This window comes from Balaenoptera physalus (assembly GCF_965194825.1).
Source record: "Balaenoptera physalus genome assembly, chromosome: 17".
Lineage (NCBI taxonomy): Eukaryota > Metazoa > Chordata > Mammalia > Artiodactyla > Balaenopteridae > Balaenoptera > Balaenoptera physalus.
In genome coordinates, this window is record NC_138895.1 from 29,048,082 (window position 1) to 29,070,049 (window position 21,968).

Sequence of the window (21,968 nt, forward strand, 5' to 3'; positions counted from 1 at the left end):
AGCAGGTTTGGAACATATTTGACCAATAGAACAGAAGTAGCTTATTACCACTTATCTCTTGAAAATTATGAAGGGGTCTTAAGTTATCTAAAACAATCACTATTACATCTATTTTTGCATAATTAGTTTCTTTTACTGGAGTTTTGCAGAGGAAGCCTTTAGTTGCAACACATTTTAAAGACCACTTACATTAAAAAATAAATCTTGAGCTTCTTAAATAAATCTAGGTGATGCGCTACTTCATCTTAAATATTTAGATTAAGGCAGATTCTTTTTTTTTTAAGATATGAAAAGCAGATACTAAATAATTCCATGAATTACAGAATTCCAGTGAAATAATATTTCAATGGGTGTATGTTTTTTTGAGGTCTGTGTAAAACTTTCCCATTGTAATTTGTGGGAATTCTCTTTTCTTCCTCAGGGTAAACAAACTCGATTCACAAATTTTGACCCATTATCTCTGCTTCCTCCACGCTGGGATTATTGGACGTATCCTGGTTCCCTTACAGTCCCACCTCTTCTAGAGAGCGTCACATGGATCGTTTTAAAACAACCTATAAACATCAGCTCTCAACAGGTGTATCGCTTTTTCCATATTAATCCTGATTCACTAGAGGAAACTGGGCTTAATCTTGTGTGTGTGTGTGTGTGTGTGTGTGTGTGTGTGTTTCTTCAGACCCTGCCCTTAATTTCTGCTGTTGTGAAGCCTGAAATTAAGGCTTTACTTTTCTCTTCATTAATCAGATGGGTGGTTGGACCAGATGAGATTTATGTCCCTTTCTTTTTGACCTTCTATGATTAGATGATTTCTTTCCCATTTCCTAGAAATGCAATGTGCAAACAGACACGGATGGAAGTGAAGTGCCACTTTAAGGACTATACTTGTTTGTTTTTATTTTCTTTTGTGTGGTCTGAGATATTAACAGTCTGGGATACAAATGGGAAAATCAGGAGAGAGGCTTCTCTCAAAAGATGATAGTCTCCTTTTTGACCTCAGTCCCTGGACCTGCCTCTCCTACAGATCTCACATTTAGAAGGGGAACGGCGAGAACAGCACCCTAAGACATGTGTGTACTTGTTAAATTTTAGAAGTCCATCTGATCTTTTGGCTTTTATTGACAAAACTGTTGTGAAGCTGCCTGAGGGGCTTTAAGCATTTGCTAAGAGGCTGTGGGTGGCTGCCTGTGCTCTTCTTGTGAAGACATTTCCTCACTGGTTCTTCTGATAAATGCTTACAGAGCCCCCATGGTCAGTCGGTCAGTCAGTCTCGGAATGTCTTTGATGCCCAGAGACTCTGGTCAGAGCTGTGAATCCGTCCTGTGACTGACGAGTCTGCCGGGTGGATGCTCTGTGCTCTGGGATGCTGTACCTAACGGGTTTTGTTTTGTTTTCCATTTCGAATTATATGCTGCGAAATTCTTAGTAAGAACATAGCCTAGTAATTTTTGCATCTAATAAAGTACTCCTATCCTGAGCTGGCCCACCTGCCTAGCGATTTATATCTTTCCTCCAATCAAAGACTAGAGCTGGTTCACCTTTACGAAGGTCATATCATATCAGGTAACTTTTCCCCTTGGGGTGTTGAACACATCCAACTTCTGTCGACCTTGTCTTTAGAATGAAAGCCAAATAATAATCTGGCGCATACTTATTAAAACATTTTATAAAAGCCTGGGTAGAAATCCAGAGCTTGACTGACAGAAATTCCTGTGAATTTTTTCCGTCAGAAATGAGGTGAGTTGCATCATGAGAAAAATGACCTGTCACAGATTCAGTGGCTTTATTAATGGGGTTAATTTTCCTCCCCTTCACGTGCTAAACTGTTTACTTTTACATTCTTTTATTAAATTTGAATAGGTTAATAGTAAGAGTTAATACATTACAACATCAAGTTAGTAATATTAAGGGAATCATGTTTTCCCTCGTATTTCAAGAATTTCTTTATTCCTTAAAGCCAGTTGGAAAATAATTTTTTTTCAATCCACGTGTGATTTGGAAAACAATATATATCAAAATATATATTTAGTTACTTAAAATACATAAAGTTAACCGAATCAAAAATAACTCCCTGCAAGTTTAGGAGTGACTGACTGCCTAGCTGTGAATTCACTACTGTATCTTATTTGAAGCTTAATTCATTAATGTTAATTATTAATGTGGTTTTTATGCAGTTAAGAGTTTATAAAATAATAGCTGTATTTTAGAGGTTTAGTGTGAGTGGTAATTCACTTTGAGGAATTCACTTAAATCTACTGTAGCAGGAACACTTTGAGACATTTTATTTTTAACCAGTTTGAAATGATTATCTGAGTAATAATCCCAATTATTATGATGATTATAATATCTTAATAATCCAAATTATCATGATGATTATAATATCGTAATAATCCAAATTATTATGGTGATTTTAAGATTTAAAGAATGAAGCAAAAGGTATTTTAAGAGTCAAATCCCATTTGAACCATGAGAAAAACATCAGAAAATGCCCAGTTGAGAGACATTCTCAATATACACGATCAGTAGTCCTCAAAACTGTCAAGGTCATCAAAAACAAGGTAAGTCTGAGAAACTGTCATAATCACGAAATGCTCAAGGAGACAAGACAGCTAAATATGATGCCATTCCTTGATAGGATCCTGGAACAGAAAAAGATGTTAGGTAAATACAAAGGAACTCTGAATAAAGGATGGACTTCAGTTAATGATAACATATTAATATTGGTTCACGAATTGTGAAAAATGTACCATACTAATGCAAGATGTTAATAACGGGAAACTTTTGTGTGCGTCCTTAAAAGTGAATGAAAAAAATAAAAGGGGAAACTGAGTGTGGGGTATCCGAGAACTAATTATTCTATCTTTGTAAGAATTCTGTAAATCCAAAACTGTTCTAAAATAAAAAGCATATTTTAAAAATCCAAAGCATGAAAGGGTTGATAAGATTATTTAGTTGCTTAACTCTTTTATATAAAGTAAAATGAAAATGTCTTTTGTGTATACCATTGATTTAAGGATTACTTTTCAAAAGATAATTTTTAATCTCAATTTTAGTAGCTCTTTATTTTAGAAACCACTGGAAAATAGTATTTTTATTTATTTTTCAGTTCCACCATATAATGTCACTGTCTGTGAAGATTAAATCCTCTTTTTAGTAAGTTGGTGCCAGTTTTTTTCTAGGTTTTTTTCCTGCTGCTATTTCTTGCCAAGTCATTGTTTGACCTAAAGGGCAAATCAGATGGTTTTCATTTTCTTTTTCTTGATACAAGCCCATTTTTCTCCCCAAAGAAAAAGAGTCATTTACAGGAATGCTTGATTTAACTGCCAGGCCAGTAAACAGATACACTGTTTTTTGCTACTTCCGATAACAGATCTGTCATTCTTTGGAAGGCTGACTTCTCATGCCAATCTCTTTGGTTTATGCCAGATTATCAAAAGTGGCTTACTGACCTGGTGAAATTTGATGTGTAGAATACTTGGCTTTAATTCTGTACTCCTTTTTAAAGAAATTTTTTTCTTTTTTGTTTATTACGATATTTGCATACAATAAAATTCATGAATTTTAGTGTGCAGCTGATGATTTTGGTTATTGTAACAACCACTACAATCAAGATATAGAATGGATCCCTTGGCTGAAAAAGTTTCCTTGTGCCCCTCTGTACCCCATCTTCTTCCTCACCCATGGCCCCAGGCAACCACTGAGATGCTGTCACTAGAACGTTATCTTTTTAAAATTTTATTTAAATGGAATCATATAGTACATAAACACTCCTGCTCCTCCAGGTTTGGAGTTAAAGGCCCTTTCCAAGAGGGAGCATTCAAAACACTCTGACAGTATTTTCTCTCAGTCTGTGGTTTGCCTCTCTTTTTTTTTCACTATATCTTTTGAAGAGCAAAAGTTAAAAAGTTCTTAATCTAGATGAAGGTCATTTTATCAATTTATCTTTTATCATTTGTGCTTTTGGTTTCCTGATAAGAAATCTTTGCCTAACTATATACCACAAAATATTTTTTCCTACTTTAAGTAATAGTTTTAGCTTTTACATTTAAGTGTTCTATTATTTATGAGTTAATTTTTATGTGTGTTGTGTCCCATTTTCTTTCCTTCTGATATTCTTTTTTTTATTTGAAGTACAGTTGACTTACAATATTATATCAGTTTCAGGTATACAACATAGTGATTTATTATTTTTATTGATTATACTTTACATAAATTTATTACAAAATATTGGCTATATTCCCCTGTGCTGTACATTACATCCTTGTAACTTCTTTATTTTATACCTGGTAGTTTGTACCTCTAATCCCCTACCCCTATATTGCCCTTCCCCAACCCCTCTCCTGTCCGGTAACCACTACTTTGTTCTCTTATCTTGAGTCTGTTTCTGCTTTGCTATACTTGTTCATTTGTTTTATTTTGTAGATTACACATATTAGTGAAAACATATAGTATTTGTCTTTCTCTGACTTATTTTACTAAGCTAATACCCTCCAGGTCTATTCATGTTGTTGCAAATGGCAAAATTTCATTCTTTTTTTCTGGCTAAGTAATAGTCCATCACACACACACACACACACACACACACACACACATCACATCTTCTTTATCCATTCATCTGTTGATGACACTTAGGTTGCTTTCATATATGATATTCTAATTATGCAAACATTTGACCTTTTAATAACATCTAACAGGTTCCTTCTGAGGTTCTATTAGTTTGAAATCTTTTAAAAAATCTCTGTTCTTCACTGTGGATAATTTCTATTGACCTATATTCAAGTTCATTTGCTCTTTCTCTGTCGTGTCAGTTTGTCTGTTAATTTTATCCAGTGAATTTTTGTTTTAGAAATTATATTTTTTAGATCTAAAATTTATACTTGATTCTTTTTTATTATTTCTATTTCTCTGCTGAGACTTCTCATTACTCTGCTGAGATTTCTCATGCAGTAAAAAGTATGCTTTGTTTAACTTCATATAACCCACAGGTAGTTGAAGTAGCCACTTTACAATCCTTGTAAGTTCCAAATTTGGGTAATCTTGAGTCTCACTTTGTTGATTTTTCTTTCTTTAAGCATGTATTCCATTTTCTTGAGTCTTTGTATATTGAGTAATTTTCTATTGCATTCTAGATGTTACGAACATTAAGTTGTGGAGATTCTGGATCTGTTATTTTTCTCTGATCAGTACTGTTTCCTTTGTGTTGGCAGGTAATTTTCTTGGCTGGGCTTGAGTTGCAGATTTTCCTTCTTGTGCAGTAGCTTCAGTCTCAGTACATGTGTGGTTCTTGGGTATGAGTTTGGGGATCCTCTCTCTGGCTCTTTCCTTGCAAGACAGGTATGCCCCATAGCAGCTCTATGCACCTTGCAGACTCCACCTTGTCCAAGTGAAAAACTGGAGAAACAGGAACTCACTTGAGGGCTCCCATCTCTCCAAGTGAACATGAACTCCCCATCTGAATCCCTTTACACTTGTCTTTTTCTACAGGAAGGTAGTCTGCAGAGTCTTAGTCCAGTATATCTGGAATCAAAAATCTAATGTCCTTCTTTAATAGTAAAATTTTTTATTTTGTAATTAATGATAATTAACAATCTAGGAAAATTTCCCTAACTTCTGTATCTTCAGACTATGTGTGAATTGAGGAAAGAATTCATTCACTTGAATATTAATTTTGACTTACTATGTAAAACTGTCTAATTATCTTTGAAATTAAAGTTTTAAATTTTAGAAGACAGTGTAAGTCAATTCTAGAATTGTTTAATAATTGCCAATTTTTGCAAGGCGTGATGCAAGAGGTATAAACAAGTGTTAAAAAGGCCCTTGTCCTCCCATAGTTTATAATCTAACAGAGGGGATAAAATAAATGCATAAAAAACTGTAACACAGTGGCTTTGCTTGGCACTGTAAGAGAATATAAGGTGTAAGGGAAGTTCAGAAGGGGAGAGACTAGTTTTCAGTGGAGCAATCAGGAAGAGACTTCATGAAAGAGCTTACATTTAGGTTGGTTCAAAAAGTGGGGACAGGTTGGGGGTATAAAGGAAAGGGGAATTTCAAGAAGGAATAGCATAAGTAAAGGCAAAAAAGAGAAGTGCAAAAAATATGTGGGCAACTTTGTACCTGTGGTTGTCAAAATAGAGAGTATGCAAGAATCACCTGATGAAGCTTACCAAAATGTGGATCCTTGGGCCTTGTTAGAAACTCTGATTCAAAAGCCTGAGGGGGGGTCCAGGAATCTCAAGTTTTAAGAATCACCTCAAAATCTTTTCATTCAGATGCTCTTGGACCCCCCTTCACAAAACTGACCTAGAGTGGGACCTGTGTGTGGAATAATAGGAAATAATCTAGAAGGATTAGTTGGAATTGGGTGGTCAAGAGGCTTGGAAGCCATGCTAACAACTTTGTTTTAGAGCCTTATAGGGTTTGAAATGTTATATATTTTAGAGATATATTTTGAAATGTTTACACCTGAAATGATGTGATATTTGGAATGTGCTTCAAAATAATACAGTTTGGGCAGGATTCGGAGGTGGTGAGAGAGAATGGGTGAGGGTGTGGATGAAAGAGAATTGGCCACGTGTTGATGACTGTTGAAGCTGGATGATGGTTTATTATGTTACTCTATCTACCCTTCTGTATATCTGCCAGTTTCCATAATAAGAAGCAAATAAGAAGAGATTAGGGGAAAATGGAAAAAAACAAGAAAGAAAAAAGAAAAACACTTACAGATACAGTGTAGTGCTGTGGTTAGTGCATGGCTTATTTGCCAGATGGCTTATTTATTGAAATTTCCTAACTCTCCCTCGAGTTCCTCATGTTTAAAATGGGTATAATGGTATATTATTGATAGGCTTGTTTGGAGGATTAAATGTGATATGTAATGTAAAACAGTTAGCATAGTATGTGGCCCGCCATGTTCTGTAAGAGAGAGCTTATTTTTATTATTACTCAACTTCGGCAGGCAGTGGAGAGCTAGTAAAGACATTTGAGCACGAGAGTGACTAATCAAAGCTGTTTACAAAACATTAGAAAAGGATATTTCTGCTTACTGGGGTCACTACAGAAGAAATTTAAACTTTCAGTAGTAGAGCCAAAGAAAACAGCAAAAGAGCCTTCACGCTGAGCTGGGGAGATTCTTGCCAGGAACTGTGTAGGTACTGAGTCAGCCTTAGTGACAAGGGGACAGATTTTCTGCCTAAAGGAAGCCAGAGGCCTGGTGAGGGCATGACACTGATAGGGGCCAATCTAAGCAGAGCCTAGCAGATCAGGGTCTACCTAGCTGGGCTAAGGGACCAGGAGGACGATCCAGCACCAAAAAAGGAAGGGGTTTGATGAGACATCAGGACAGGTTCAGAGACTCTTACCACAATGAGCAGGCTGGTCAGAGAAAGATCTAGAGTAAGTTCTAGTTCCAGATGGATGAGGCTAAGGTGTTGCAGAGGTAGGGAGCCACGATCAATTTGCAGAGGAGTCAAAGGGGGATAGGGGGATAAATAAAGCCAAGATCTTCAGAGGAATAGGCAGTTTCCCTGGGAGGCTAGTTGTGTTCGGTGAGGCCGGTAAATCAGTGCCCTGATTCAGGACTTGGGATACCAGCACAGTCACCTGGAGTGGCCACTCGAGATAGACCTGGATCGTCATGATCTGCAGAAGGCTGGACATCTTCTCTGTGGCTGTGGAGATTAGATTTCACTAGCCTCTGCTACTTGACTTTACCAGAGAATTATATATGTCTCGTCTGGCTTTAGCCATAATGATCTGGTCTAATGAAACATGAGTAATAGCAAGTTGTAAATATTTGTCTTATTCTTCCCATATCTATACTCTTTGAAAAGACACCTCAAAATATGACTTGTGGAAATACACAGCTGCTTGTATATGATACCTGAACATATCTCCATAGAGTGCGGTTATAAACTATTGCCTATTTATTATGAAGGACTTGCATCACCTCTGTCTCCCATCCTGGCTAGTACTGTTAAGAGAAATATTTTAGGCTTCAGGTAAATGATGATGATGGAAACCTAATATATGTGTCCTAGTCTGAATTTCCTTGACTCTTTGATTAGGTGACTAACGAAATTTAGAGAATGAAGGCTCTCATTCTCAACAATTTAATACTTTGTACTCACTCAAAACAGCAAAACAGACACCAAAAACTTACTTGTGTGGCAATATGTTTTTAGTGAACGTTTTTGAGACAGTAGAATTATTCAGGTAATTTACCCAGTCTTCATTTTACTACTATAGACCTGTGCTTAGTCTTAAAAAATAATATTAAATCACAAAGGAATTGCTAAATAATTTATAAAGCAAGCTTATAATAGAAAACTTTTCAGCAATTAAAAATAGTGACATAGATATATCTATTGACATGTGAAGGATATATATTAAGTGATAAAATAAGGTTTCAGAAGAGTAAATATAGTTGAACTTATTTTGCAATAAAACATGTCAAGCGTGTGTACTGGTGCATGTGCATATAGTGCTTGTACATAAGGAAACATCTAGAAGGATATACTCCATAATGTTAACAGTGGTTATATTTTGTGATGTGATTTCTCATAATTTCTATTTTCTTCTTGACACTTTGTGTACTATATGAAGTTTGTAAGATAATTAAGCATTGTGTGTGTGTGTGTGTGTGTGTGTGTGTGAGATAAGAAAAAGTAAGCCCTTGTGTTGAGAAATATGCCTATATCACTTAAATTGTATTGAAATATTATAAGTGGTTGAAGACTCCTAGTCTTTTCCCAGAGTTAGTTGCTGACAAGGCACACATATGGTGAGAGAAAAATCACTGTTTAAGGAAAACGGTGCATAAAAGATGAAAATTCTGTAGGATGAGTACCACATGGTCCCCTTGAAAATTTGGGCCATGTTATATTGGCGTGCTGGTGAGTATTCAGTGTAATTCCAAGAGCTGGATGACACCTACTGAGGTAATCTAATCCAATGTTTCACTTTATAGATGAGGAAACTAGAGACAGTAAATGATTTTCCCAAGGTCACACAGCTCACTAGTGGCAGAACCAGGACTGGGACCCAGCTTGGAAAACCCTTTCCACTGTCCCATTATGCCTTTGCAGGTGACATTCTCTGATTTCTAGCTATGTACTCTTTAAACCACATTCTAAATGTTGTTTCCTCTTATCACTTTGATCTTCAAATGAAGAAAGCTTATATACTTAATTTTTGAACCCATAGGTATTTGTATAGTGATAAGAATCTAGCAGAAGAGTTGCTTTATGATGTATGACCCATAACTTAGAAAATTTTCATTGAAATACATTTAGTTCCCGGTAGAAGAAAGCTTATAAGTTTCTTAACTTTCTGTGCAGGGCAATTCATTAACATTGGTGTGACTTTCTACACTAAAACTAACTCTTCTCTTTTCTTCAACAGCTGGCCACATTCCGCACCCTCTTGTGTACAGGGGAGGGCAAAGCAGCGGCTTTTTTGTTGAGCAATCACCGTCCACCACAGCCTCTGAAGGGCCGAAAAGTGAGAGCCTCTTTCCATTAAAAGTTGTCACCAGTAGACCACCCCAAACGTGTCTGTGGAGAGAAAACAAAACAAAACAAAACAAACACAAACATCCCTACTAACAGTTCTTTCCTAGAATTCTAATTTATGGGGTGCCATTTTGCTATCAGCTTCAACACAAAGAAGATCAGATCTTTTTAATCAAACTAACTTAAGTCATCTGTCTCAGATTTGCAGTATATAAGCAGTATATACTTGGGTATATAAGCAGTAAACACTGGTGTGTTTTAAAATGCATGGAATACATCTACTTCAACCTGCGTGGCAACGTGGTGGGCACTGCAAACCTCAGAATGTATTAAAAATCTTCCCTTGCCATAAAGACTGATCAGTCACGTCTCTCAGTGATGTTTGGTGAAAAACTTAAATTCATTCCCAGAATGATAGGATTGTGGTACCTTTTCCTAAACAAGTGATTCCGCTTAATATCTTGATATCATTCCAATTCATAAAAGTAGATACTATTTCCTTTTAAAGTGAATTTTCGTTTGGATCATGTTGCTGATTCTCACTGCAGGATACCTCTAATAAAATGAACAAGAGGAGAGTTATGGGGGTGGGGGTGGGATATAGCGAATTAAAGCATCTATTCCACAGCTCAAAAAGAGTCAATACAATTTTGGTGAGGAATTCCCCAGGATATAAATGACTATTTAAACTTTAATGACTTATGCCATACATCTCATTCACTTGGTGATGTTAATGATAAAGTGGCTAATAATTGATCAGACACAGTGGTTGTCAATTTATGGCATTAGCATGGTTTGAAACAGATTGCAAATTACCAGTGCAGGCAGAGCTGCCCATGGGCATGAGGCACAGGTTGGCTAATTTTGTCCTGTGTTTTGGCAACAGAGCAGGGAGCAGTCCTGTGAAGGTCATTGTTTTGTCAATTGATGGGGAAAAATTACTTGAGTTTCATAGATATAATCAGTCACAAGCCCTTCAAACCATTTCCATGGCAACACCCCTCTCCCCTTACTCACGTGTCCCTCCATCTCTTAATTTTGTAAGTTGGCTCTAGATATTCACTCTAACCTATTATCTCTTGTATATTTTTGTTTGTTTTTGGTGAAGGAGGATGGGGGAGGGCCTTCTGCTCTTTCTGGTACAAATACAGTGATACTAAGCATTAACTTAATAATCACGTTTAAGACTTGAGCACATGCTACACTTCTGTCATCTTCTGAGAAAAGTTTAACTGAGTTTCCTTAATTTTGATGATTTATTAAGACACTTCTCTTCCCCTGAATGTAGATTTTAATAATTAGAAGTATTCTGTGATAGTCTTCTTTTTTTTTTTTTTTTTTGACTGCACCACACGGCTTGTGCGATCTTAGTTCCCTGACCAGGGATCGAACCTGGGCCCATAGCAGTGAAAGCACCGAGTCTTAACCACTGGACCACCATGGAATTCCCTGTGATAGTTCTTGATAGGATCACTGATTATCAGTAAATTGTGTAATAATGATAGATATGATTGCATTAAGATGAGTTCCTGAAGATGAAAGCTCCTTTGGTTTTTGTTTCCCCTTCACAGTATCTAGCTTGAGGCCTTGCAGGAGATTGACAAGTAGCAAATATTTAATTAATTGAATATTTAAAAAACTTTATTTTGTGTCTTTGGTAATTATCTTGCTGCTTGCAATCAAATGCACTGTAAGTTCGTGTAACAAGTAAAGCACAAGTTATCCCTTTAAAATTGTTTCTTCTTAAAGGAATACTTGTTAAATCTACCTGTGTAACGAGAAGTTCTCACTGGTTTTAAAAATACCAGTGTTGAATGATTTTCTTTAGTTTGGAAAGACATGTTGTGAAGTATCCTAGTCAGAGAAAGAAGTCTGTTTTCTCAGAGAAAGTAAATAGCACGTAGGATGGGGATTCTAATTACTGTGTATGAGCATTACCACTTTGTAATTTACGGTTTCTGCTACAGTATTCCATCAGTTCTATGCTACAGATTGGACTTTAGTAGACTAGAAACGTCTACACAGCACTGATTTCCTTGAAGATTGTCTGATAATTAGAGGCAAAATTGTCTAAGTGTTATCTAAAGTCTAAGTTGTTATCTTTTGAAAAGATTAAAGAGTTGTGAATACTAGCATGGATAATCTTTTGTTTCCCACCTGTATTGGATTTATATTTGTTAAGCATTTTGTATTTTAACTTAAATTGGATTCAACCACAATAAAGATTACAAGACAAACTTTGAACTTGTATGTGCAAGATACAGAATGAGATTACATTTTTACACTTTTTATTTAGAAAACAATTTCAAACTCACAGAGAAATTGCAAACACAATTTTTTCCGCTAAATTATTTGAGAGTAAGTTGCCAACCTGTTAATGCATCATCCCACAAACTTCAGTGTATATTTTCACAAGTTAGGACATTATCCTACAGAGCCATAGTACAGCTAAAACAACCATGAGGTTAACCTTGCTTTATTATCACTGACTATGCCATTCGAGGGTAACTCGTTCATTTAGTTGTGTTTCCTTTGGTCGGGCACTGGTCCTCAGTCTTTCTTTGCTGTTTATGATTTTGATGCTTTTGAAGATGATAGCCTAGTTATTTTACAGAATGCCCCTCAATTTGGGTTTGTTCGAGATTTCCTTGTGATTAGATCCAAATTTTGCATTGTTGGCAGGAAGATCACAAAAGCAATGCTGGATCCTATCAGGCAAATTGATTTGTCCTCTAATGGAGTATATTCACTTCAGCACTTGATTAAGATGGTGTCTGCTAGGCTTCTCCACTGCAAAGTTACTCTTTTTTCCTTTGTAATTAACAAATATTTGTGTGGGCATGTGCTTTGAGACTATGTAAATATCCTGTTTCTGATTAAACCTCCAATTTATTCATTTGTTTCTACTATGGATTTAAGGGATCCCTGTTTTATTCAGTGGGCTGTAAGACTGTTATGACTATTACCATCTATTCTCCCATGCATATTTTTCTTAATTGGCCAGGAGGAGCACTTTCAAGCTGGCTTCTGTGCCCTTTTGACACTTCGTCCCCACGTTCTTACTTTCTGACAGCCGTGTGATGTTCCTGGCTCAGCTCATTCTGCACCTTCCCTTGCCCTAGAATCTAACATTTCTCCAAGGAACCCTGGTTTCTTTTAGTGGAAAATAGTATTGAAAAAACTAACATCTGGGTGCTAGATGAGTGCATGGCTATTGGAGCACTGCTACTCCTGGATCCTCTCAGTGAACAGAGGTCAGGAATGCACACACAAACACACACGCACAATGTGTACTCACATGTACAACATCTATATTTAAAAAAATCACAATTTCACACTCATATCTCTAATTTCAATCCAATACTACAGGGTTCATTCTAGTTCTCCATTTCCATATTTCGAATCCCCTTCTCCAACAGTGAGAAACCTGGCTCCCATTATCCTCAATACATTTACTTCTTTGGCCACTTCTTCTGTGTGTAACCAGTATCCCATCACCACTTCCGATCTCTCACCCCCACAGACATGGATGCCCTCTTCTCTCAGCTTGGATTGTGATGTCCTGCACTGGGCTGCCTTGTCCCCTGAGAGGAGGTGGGGCAAGGAGGGGAAAGCGAAAAGCAAGGTTACATTTTGAAATACTCACTGGACTGTTCACGGGGAGGTTCTTTATTTCTAACACAAGGTTATTGAAAATGTGGCTTTGCCTATACACATTTTATCATAGGTGGCAGTGAAATGCAATATTTTGTAAAAGGTTTTTAATACCTCTGAGTGGAGCTGCAGAAAATGTAGACCAAGGAATAGTGGGCTCATTTCAGAGGCTAGAAAGCCATCCAGGCACTTGGATAAGTATCACAAGTTGTTCTTATTTTAGATTTACTGAAGAAGATTAAATCCCGTATGTTGAGGTTTTTGATACCCACTGAAATGTAAACTCCCCTCAGAGGATAATTTTTTAAATCATTTACACTTTAGTATAACTGATTTTTACATGACAGGTTTTGGTGGGAATAAAGACTGACAGCGGAATGTCAACATGATATAAAAGAGTCAGTGGTCTGAGTGTTTGGATAACCGAGATGAACTTGAACTACTTCACAATTTTGCTTACATGCCTCATTCTTACCTGCACCCTTACACTTTGCACCATGATTGATGTATAACGAATACTCATTTTCGGTAAATGGAATGCATTCTTTATTGAAGTAACTGGAGATTTCTCTGATGTGGCTAGGAACTCACCTCTACCTTCCTAGAGAGGAATGATAACAAGCAGAGTTCCCCCCAACTCCTGTCATGGGCTGAGAGGAGTCTTCTTTCCCGACCTGTCCTTGCTTCACCACTCCCACCTCCATAGGTCACCCGGTGCAAGAAAGTGGGTACATTAAAGTTTCTTGTTTCAAATGAGTGTGTTTTCATTACAAGCGCCTTTGGGTGGAGAGAGGGCCAGTTTGTCTTAGCTGTGCTCATGGAGTGAGAGTTGCAGAAACTCTGGGTTTGTGACTCAATGAGATCAGATGAATCGTAAGTCGACCCCAAGTTCCTTATGGAAGGTATGACCTAGAAAAAAGGACTTGTTACACAAAGGACTTGTATGTTAACAGGGACTTCTGAGAATAACTGTCCTTATGGAGGTAATTCTTGATCTGTTATCGGCTTATACTGGAGGGTGTGGGAGAGCCCCATACACAAACACATTTCAGTGGTGCTGGCATTTAAAAAATATGACAGTATCAGTCAGGTTCCATTAGGAAAACAGAACCACCCAGTATTTCAAGCAGAGGGTATTAAATGTTTGGAATTGATTATACAAGTAATGGAAGATGTTGAAAAACCAAAGTGGACAGGCAACCAAGAGATTAACAAGAGCAGGAAGCTCTCAATTTCCTCAGGAGGAGGAAATGTTCCTGGAGCCCAGGAGCCACGGCCATCAAGCTGAAAGCTGAAGTTTAAACTAAATGTTGTCCTGACTAGGAGGATCTGGTTATTTTTTGGAGAGACACAGCCACTACCTGAGTCCTTGCTTGAAGTAGAGAGAGGAGGAGAAATATTGTGGCTTCTCCCTTTATTCCATCCTCTAAACTCCTACTGATACCCTCTGGTAGAACCTATCCAGAAGTCAGATGACATGGAACCATGAAAGGTCATCCCCCTGTTATACAGAGCAGACCAATGGAAAGGTCTGGGAACAGATCTGAGAAAAAATGGGCTTAAAACCATCCACGGCACCAACGGCTGGGAACCTCTATTATGTAGGTCAAGCAAGTGACTATGATGCCAGGCTGGAATTCTCCAGAGATGAAAGACCATTGCCAAACTTTTCTCCTACTCCAGAAATTTAATTTGATCACAATTTTTCAGGCATCTTCTATGTGGTAAATGTTGTGCTACATACTAGAGATATAAAGATGATTAATATGTGATTTCTTCTCTTAGCTCAAAATCTAAGACAACTATAAAAACAAATTGCATCATACAAAATGTTAAGTATTTTAATTTTAGGTATCTGTAGAGTGCTAAGGGAACATGGAGAAGATGGAGCAATTAATTCTGGAGAAATTAACAAAGACATAAAGATTGGCAAATGTGATATATTTGGAAATTGGGCTCTCTGGTTTTCTATGTAGTTTTGTACCTGGTGCTTGGGTAGGGAGATGTGTCAGTGAGGACTCCTTTGCGAGCAATGGAAACTTCAATGCAAAATGGTTAAAGCAAATAATGGAATTTATTGATTCACATAAGAAAGGTCCAGGGGTACAGCTTACTTTCACCATGCTGAAACCAGGGATTAAGATCAGGGCTCAATCTCCTTTCCTTTTGGACGCCTCCATCTCTGTGGGTGCCATCAATAGTCAGACTCGCCTTTCATATTGGAAGGATGGAAGCCTCCACCTATATACTTAAACATCTCCTGCAAGCCACACCAGTGACAAAAGGAAAGCTTCTTTCTCCAAAGACTTAAAATTTTTTCTATCTAACTTGAATTCTCATTTGCCCACATTGAGTCACATGCTCATCCTTAATCAAGTCATCTTGGCCAGTGGATTTCTATCTGGCTTGGGAAAGCATGTGGAGTTAACACCTTCCCAAATTGCACAGACTAAGAGTGTTCGTGTTTGTGTGTGTGTGTGTGTATGTTTGTGTTGGGGGTGGGTGACTGCAGTAAAGGAAAACTGGGGTTAGTACCTGAAGAATGAAAAAAAGATTATGGGTGGCAAAAACAAAAGATTGTCTACTCTGAAATAAAAGAGTGGCTGAAGTAAGGCCTGAAAAGAATAAAACTCAGGAGATAGTTCAGTTTTTCTAGGAAATAACCATCATCCATCTAAAGAGAATCAAGTGCCTCAAGTCAAATGCAAGGTCAGCATTTCAAGAAGGACAGAAGATTTAAATTTTTTCTACTAATGCTTTGATGAAATGATAAATGGATACTTTCCCACAGTGATGAGGAAGGACAGGGATTGTCAGAGTGAGGTACCCAACCTGGAACTGGGGAACCTGGCATTTTCAGTGGGACAGAACTACTTGCTGACCCAATCAGTGGGTCTTCCATGTAGGGTTCACCTGTAGACACTGGATTCTGACCACTGTGGTTTGTCTCCTGCTGGGCTTTCCCAGGTTCCAAGGAGGCAGAGGTGTCTTTGTTAGAACTTGTCCTCACCTCTTTTAGCCTCCTTTGAACTTGTCTAGCAACCAATGTGGATTGATCATGCCTACTGTTCACAATGCCTTGTCTTTACAGGCGGCTCAAGAAGCTTTGGTTGAAAGAATTAATGAGTGAACACAAGAATGAATAAGAGTGCTCTGATTTTGTGTAAAATCAGCACATCTTGAAATCTATTCTTTCTCAATAAAATAACAACTGCTCATAAGTTATTGACCTAAAAATCCAAGCAATTTGTTACCTAAGGAAATGTTAATCAGTTGTGAAACTAATCCAAGATAAATGGGAGGGGGGTATAGGTTGCACTGTTGTGTTGTAACTAAATGGGTACACCCTCTCCCCCAAGATCATCTCCAGACAAGTATCGCTCTTCTTGTAAAAGCCAAGGTCCTCATATCTCTCCTCTGAGTAAAACTTTCTACTGCCATCATCTGGACAACCGGGGAATTTTCTTCCACAGCCCATGCCAGAGACCAGTGGTTCTCAAAGTCTGCTCAGAAGACCCCTGAGAGTCCTGAGACACTTTCAAAGGGTCAGTGAAGTCAAAACTATTTTCTAATAGTCCCAGGGTGCTATTTGCCTTTTTCACTACTGGACATTTGCAATGCTGGTGCAAAAGCATTGATGTTTAAAATTGCTGGTTTCTTAGCATCCGGGCTGTGACTGTAAATGGTATTTGTAGTAATTTTTTCTTCATCACCATGAAATCATAGTTTAAAATGCCATTTTCTCTTAAGAATGTCCATGTCCTTAGGTAAAAATGATTAGTTGTATTCATATTATTAAAAATTAATTTGAGATTAATTATTAATCTCAATTCCTGAGGACATATTCTTTTTTTATGGCCTTTTTAAAAATTCATTAATTTTTACTGGAATATAGCTGCTTTACAATGTTGTGTTAGTTTCCACTGCACAACAAAGTGAATCAGCTATACGTATACATATATCCCCTCTTTGTTTGATTTCCTTCCCATTTAGGTCACCATAGAGCACTGCTTATAGTTGCATGAGCTATACAGTAGGTTCTTATTAGTTATCTATTTTATACATAGTATCAATAGTGTATATATGTCAATCCCAATCTCCCAGTTCATCCCACCCTCCCCCTTTCCCCTCTTGGTGTCAATACGTTTGTTCTCTACATTTGTGTCTCTATTTCTGCATTGCAAATAAGATCATCTATACAATTTTTCTAGATTCCACATATATGAGTTAATATACGATATTTGTTTTTCTCTTTCTGACTTACTTCACTCTGTATGACAGTCTCTATGTCCATCCACGTCTCTACAAATGACCCAATTTCATTCCTTTTTATGACTGAGTAATATTCCGTTGTGTGTGTGTGTGTGTGTGTGTGTGTGTGTGTGTGTATACACACACCACATCTTCTTTATCCATTCTTCTGTTGATGGACATTTATGTTGCTTCCATGTCCTGGCTGTTGTAAATTGTGCTGCAGTGAACACTGGCGTACATGTGCCTTTTTGAATGGGAGAAAATATTTGCAAACGAAGCAACTGACAAAGGATTAATCTCCAAAATATACAAACAGCTCGTGCAGCTCAATATCAGAAAAAACAAATAACCCAATCAAAAAATGTGTGAAAGATCTAAATAGACATTTCTCCAGAGAAGACATACAGATGGTCAAAAAGCACATGAAAAGATCCTCAACATCACAATTCTTAGAGAAATGCAAATCAAAACTACAACGAGTCACACCCGTCAGAATGGTCATCATTAAAAAATCTACAAACAATAAATGCTGGAGAGGGTGTGGAGAAAAGGGGACCCTCTTGCACTGTTCTTGGGAATGTAAATTGATACAGCCACTATAGAGGTTATTTAAAAAACTAAAAATAGAACTACCAGAGGGAGACCTTCAAGATGGTGGAAGAGTAAGACATGGAGATCACCTTCCTCCCCACAAATACATCAGAAATACATCTACATGTGGAACAACTCTTACAGAACACCTACTGAATGCTGGCAGAAGACCTCAGACTTCCAAAAAGGCAAAAAACTCCCCATGTACCTGGGTAGAGCAAAAGAAGAAAGAAAAAACAGAGACAAAAGAATAGGGATGGAACCTGCATCACTGGGAGGGAGTTGTGAATGAGGAAAATCTTCCACTTACGAGGAAGCTCCTTCACTGGTGGCGATGCGGGTGGCGGGGGGGAAGCTTCAGAACCATGGAGGAGAGCGCAGCAACAGGGGTGCAGAGGGCAAAGCGGAGAGATTCCCGCACAGAGGATCGGTGCCGGCCAGGACTCACCAGCCCGAGAGGCTTTTCTGCTCACACGCCTGGGCGGGCGGGGGCTGGGACCTGAGACTCCGGCTTCTTTGGAGTTCAGTCCCCAGGGAGAGGACTGGGGTTGGCTGTGTGAACACAGCCTGAAGGGGGCTAGTGCGCCACAGCTAGCCAGGAGGAAGTCCGGGAAAAGGTCTGGACCTGCCTAAGAGACAAGAGACCATTGTTTTGGGGTGCGAGAGGAGAGGGGATTCAGAGCACCCCCTAAACGAGCTCCAGAGATGGGCGCGGGCCACGGCTATCAGCGCGGACACCAGAGACAGGCATGAAATGCTAAGGCTGCTGCTGCAGCCATCAAGAAGCCTGTGTGCAAGCCCAGGTCACTACCCACACCTCCCCTCCCGTGAGCCTGTGCAGTCCGCCACTGCCAGGGTCCCGTGACCTAGGGACAACTTCCCCAGGAGAACACACAGCACCCCTCAGGCTGTTGCAACGTCATGCTGGCCTCTGCCGCTGCAGGCTCACCCCACATTCCGTACCCTTCCCTCCCCCGGGCCTGAGTGAGCCAGAGCTCCCTAAACAGCTGCTACTTTAACCCTGTCCTTTCTGGACGGGGAACAAATGCCCTCAGGCGACCTACACACAGAGGCGGGGCCAAATCCAAAGCTGAACCCCAGGAGCTGCGTGAACAAAGAAGAGAAAGGGAAATTATTCCCAGCAGCCTCAGGAGCAGTGGATTAAATCTCCACAATCAACTTGATGTACCCTGTATCTGTGGAATACCTGAAGAGACAATGAATCATCCCAAAATTGAGGTGGTGGATTTTGGGAGCAAAGATATGTATATTTTCTTCCTTTTTCTCTTTTTGTGAGTGTGTATATGTATGCCTCTTTGTGTGATTTTGTCTGTATAGCTTTGCTTTTACCATTTGTCCTAGGGTTCTGGCTGTCCATATTTTTTTTTTTTTTTTTTTTTTTTAGTATTGTTTTTACCGCTTGTGATAACATTGGTGGATTTGTCTTTTGGTTTGGTTGCTCTCTTCTTTCTTTCTTTTTTTCCTGTTTTTTATTACTTTAAAATTTTTTAAATAATTATTTTTAATTTTACTAACTTTTTAATTTTTTTCATTCTTTCTTTTTTTCTCCCTTTTCTTCTGTGCCATGTGGCTGACAGGGTCTTGGTGCTCTGGCCAGGTGTCAGGCCAGTGCCTATGAAGTGGGAGAGCCAAGTTCAGGACATTGGTACACCAGAGACCTCCCGGCTCCATGTAATATCAAAAGGCAAAAGCGCTCCCAGAGGTCTCCATCTCAACACTAAAACTCGGCTCCACTAAAAAACCAGCAAGCTATAGTGTTGGACACCCTATGCCAAACAAATAGCAAGAAAGGGACACAACACCACCCATTAGCAAAGAAGCTGCCTAAAATCATAATAAGGTCACAGACACCCCCAAACACACCAACAGATATGGTCCTGCCCACCAGAAAGACACGATCCAGCCTCAACCACCAGACCACAGGCACTAGTCCCCTCAACCAGGAAGTCTACACAACCCACTGAACCAACCTTAGCCACTGGAGACAGACACCAAAAACAAAGGGAACTATGAACCTGCAGCCTGTGAAAAGGAGACCCCAAGCACAGTAAGTTAAGCAAAATGAGAAGACAGACAAACACACAGCAGATGAAGGAGCAAGGTAAAAACCCACCAGACCAAACAAATTAATAGGAAATAGGCAGTCTACATGAAAAAGAATTCAGAGTAATGATAGTAAAGATGATCCAAAATCTTGGAAATAGAATGAGAAAATACAAGAAACGTTTAACAAGGACCTAGAAGAACTAAAGAGAATAAAAACAATGATGAACAACCCAATAAATGAAATTAAAAATTCTCTAGAATGAATCAATATCAGAATAACTGAGGCAGAACAACGGATAACTGACCAGGAAGATAAAATACTGGAAATAACTACTGCAGAGCAGAATAAAGAAAAAAGAATGAAAAGAATTGAAGACAGTATTAGAGACCTCTGGGACAACATTAAAAGCACCAACATTCAAATTATAGAGGTCTCAGGAGAAGAAGAGAAAAAGAAAGGGACTGAGAAAATATTTGAAGGATTATAGTTGAAAATTTCCCTAATATGGGAAAGGAAATAGTTAATCAAGTCCAGGTAGCAGAGAGAGTGCCATACAGGCTAACTCCAAGGAGAAACACGCCAAGACATATATTAATCAATCTATCAAAAATTAAGCACAAAGAAAAAATATTAAAAGCAGCAAGGGAAAAACAACAGATAACATACAAGGGAATCCCCATAAGGTTAACAGCTGAACTTTAGGCAGAAACTCTGCAGGCCAGAAGGGAGTGGCAAGACATATGTAAAGTGGTGAAAGGGAAAAACCTACAACCAAGATTACTCTACCCAGCAAGGATCTCATTCAGATTCGACGGAGAAAATAAAACCTTTGCAGACAAGCAAAATCTAAGAGAAATCAGCACCAAAAAACCAGCTTTACTACAAATGCTAAAGGAAATTCTCCAGGCAGGAAACACAAGACAAGGAAAAGACCTACAATAACAAACCCAAAACAATTAAGAAAATGGTAATAGGAACATACATATTGATAATTACCTTAAATGTAAATGAATTAAATGCTCCAACCAAAAGACATAGACTGGCTGAGTGGATGCAAAACAAGACCCATATATATGCTGTCTACAAGAGACTGACTTCAGACCTAGGGACACATACAGACTGAAATTGAGGGGATGGAAAAAGATATCCCAAGCAAATGGAAATCAAGAGAAAGCTGGAGTAGCAATTCTTATATCAGACAAAATAAACTTTAAAATAAAGACTATTATAAGAGACAAAGAAAGACACTATATAATGATCAAGGGATTGATCCAAGAAGAAGGTATAACAATTGTAAATATTTATGCACCCAACATAGGAGCACCTCAAAACATAAGGCAAATGCTAACAGCCATAAAAGGGGAAATTGACAGTAACACAATCATAGTAGGGGACATTAACACCCCACTTTCAGCAATGGACAGATCATCCAAAATGAAAATAAATAAGGAAACACAAGCTTTAAATGACACATTAAACAAGATGGACTTAATTGATATTTAGAGGACATTCCATCCAAAAATAACAGAATACGCTTTCTTCTCAAGTGCTCATGGAACATTCTCCAGGATAGATCATATCCTGGGTCACAAATCAAGCCTTGGTAAATTTAAGAAAATTGAAATCATATCAAGTATCTTTTCCAACCACAAGGCTATGAGACTAAAAATCAATTACAGGAAAAAATCTGTAAAAAATACAAATACATGGAGGCTAAACAGTACACTACTTAATAACCAAGAGATCACTGAAGAAATCAAAGAGGAAATCAAAAAATGCCTAGAACAAATGACAATGAAATCACGAAGACCCAAAAGCTATGAGATGCAGCAAAAGCAGTTCTAAGAAGGAAGTTTATAGCAATACAATCCTACCTCAAGAAACAAGAAACATCT

At 38.2% G+C, this 21,968-nt stretch overlaps 1 protein-coding gene across 4 annotated transcripts in view; it reads left to right on the top strand.

Annotated features, from left to right (window-relative positions):
• The window catches only part of LOC309647067 (carbonic anhydrase 13), a 44,407-nt gene extending 34,548 nt beyond the window's left edge, over nt 1–9,859 (top strand). For 3 of the 4 annotated variants that reach the window (XM_082434045.1, XM_082434047.1, XM_082434048.1), the window contains one exon: nt 422–1,231. In XM_082434045.1, coding sequence (XP_082290171.1) covers nt 422–802 — 381 coding nt within the window. In that variant the 3' untranslated portion in view covers nt 803–1,231. Of the gene's footprint in view, nt 1–421; nt 1,232–9,396 lie in introns of those variants that run through there. The other variant, XM_082434046.1, reaches the window with a different exon arrangement.
• The last annotated feature ends 12,109 nt before the right edge of the window (nt 9,860–21,968 follow it).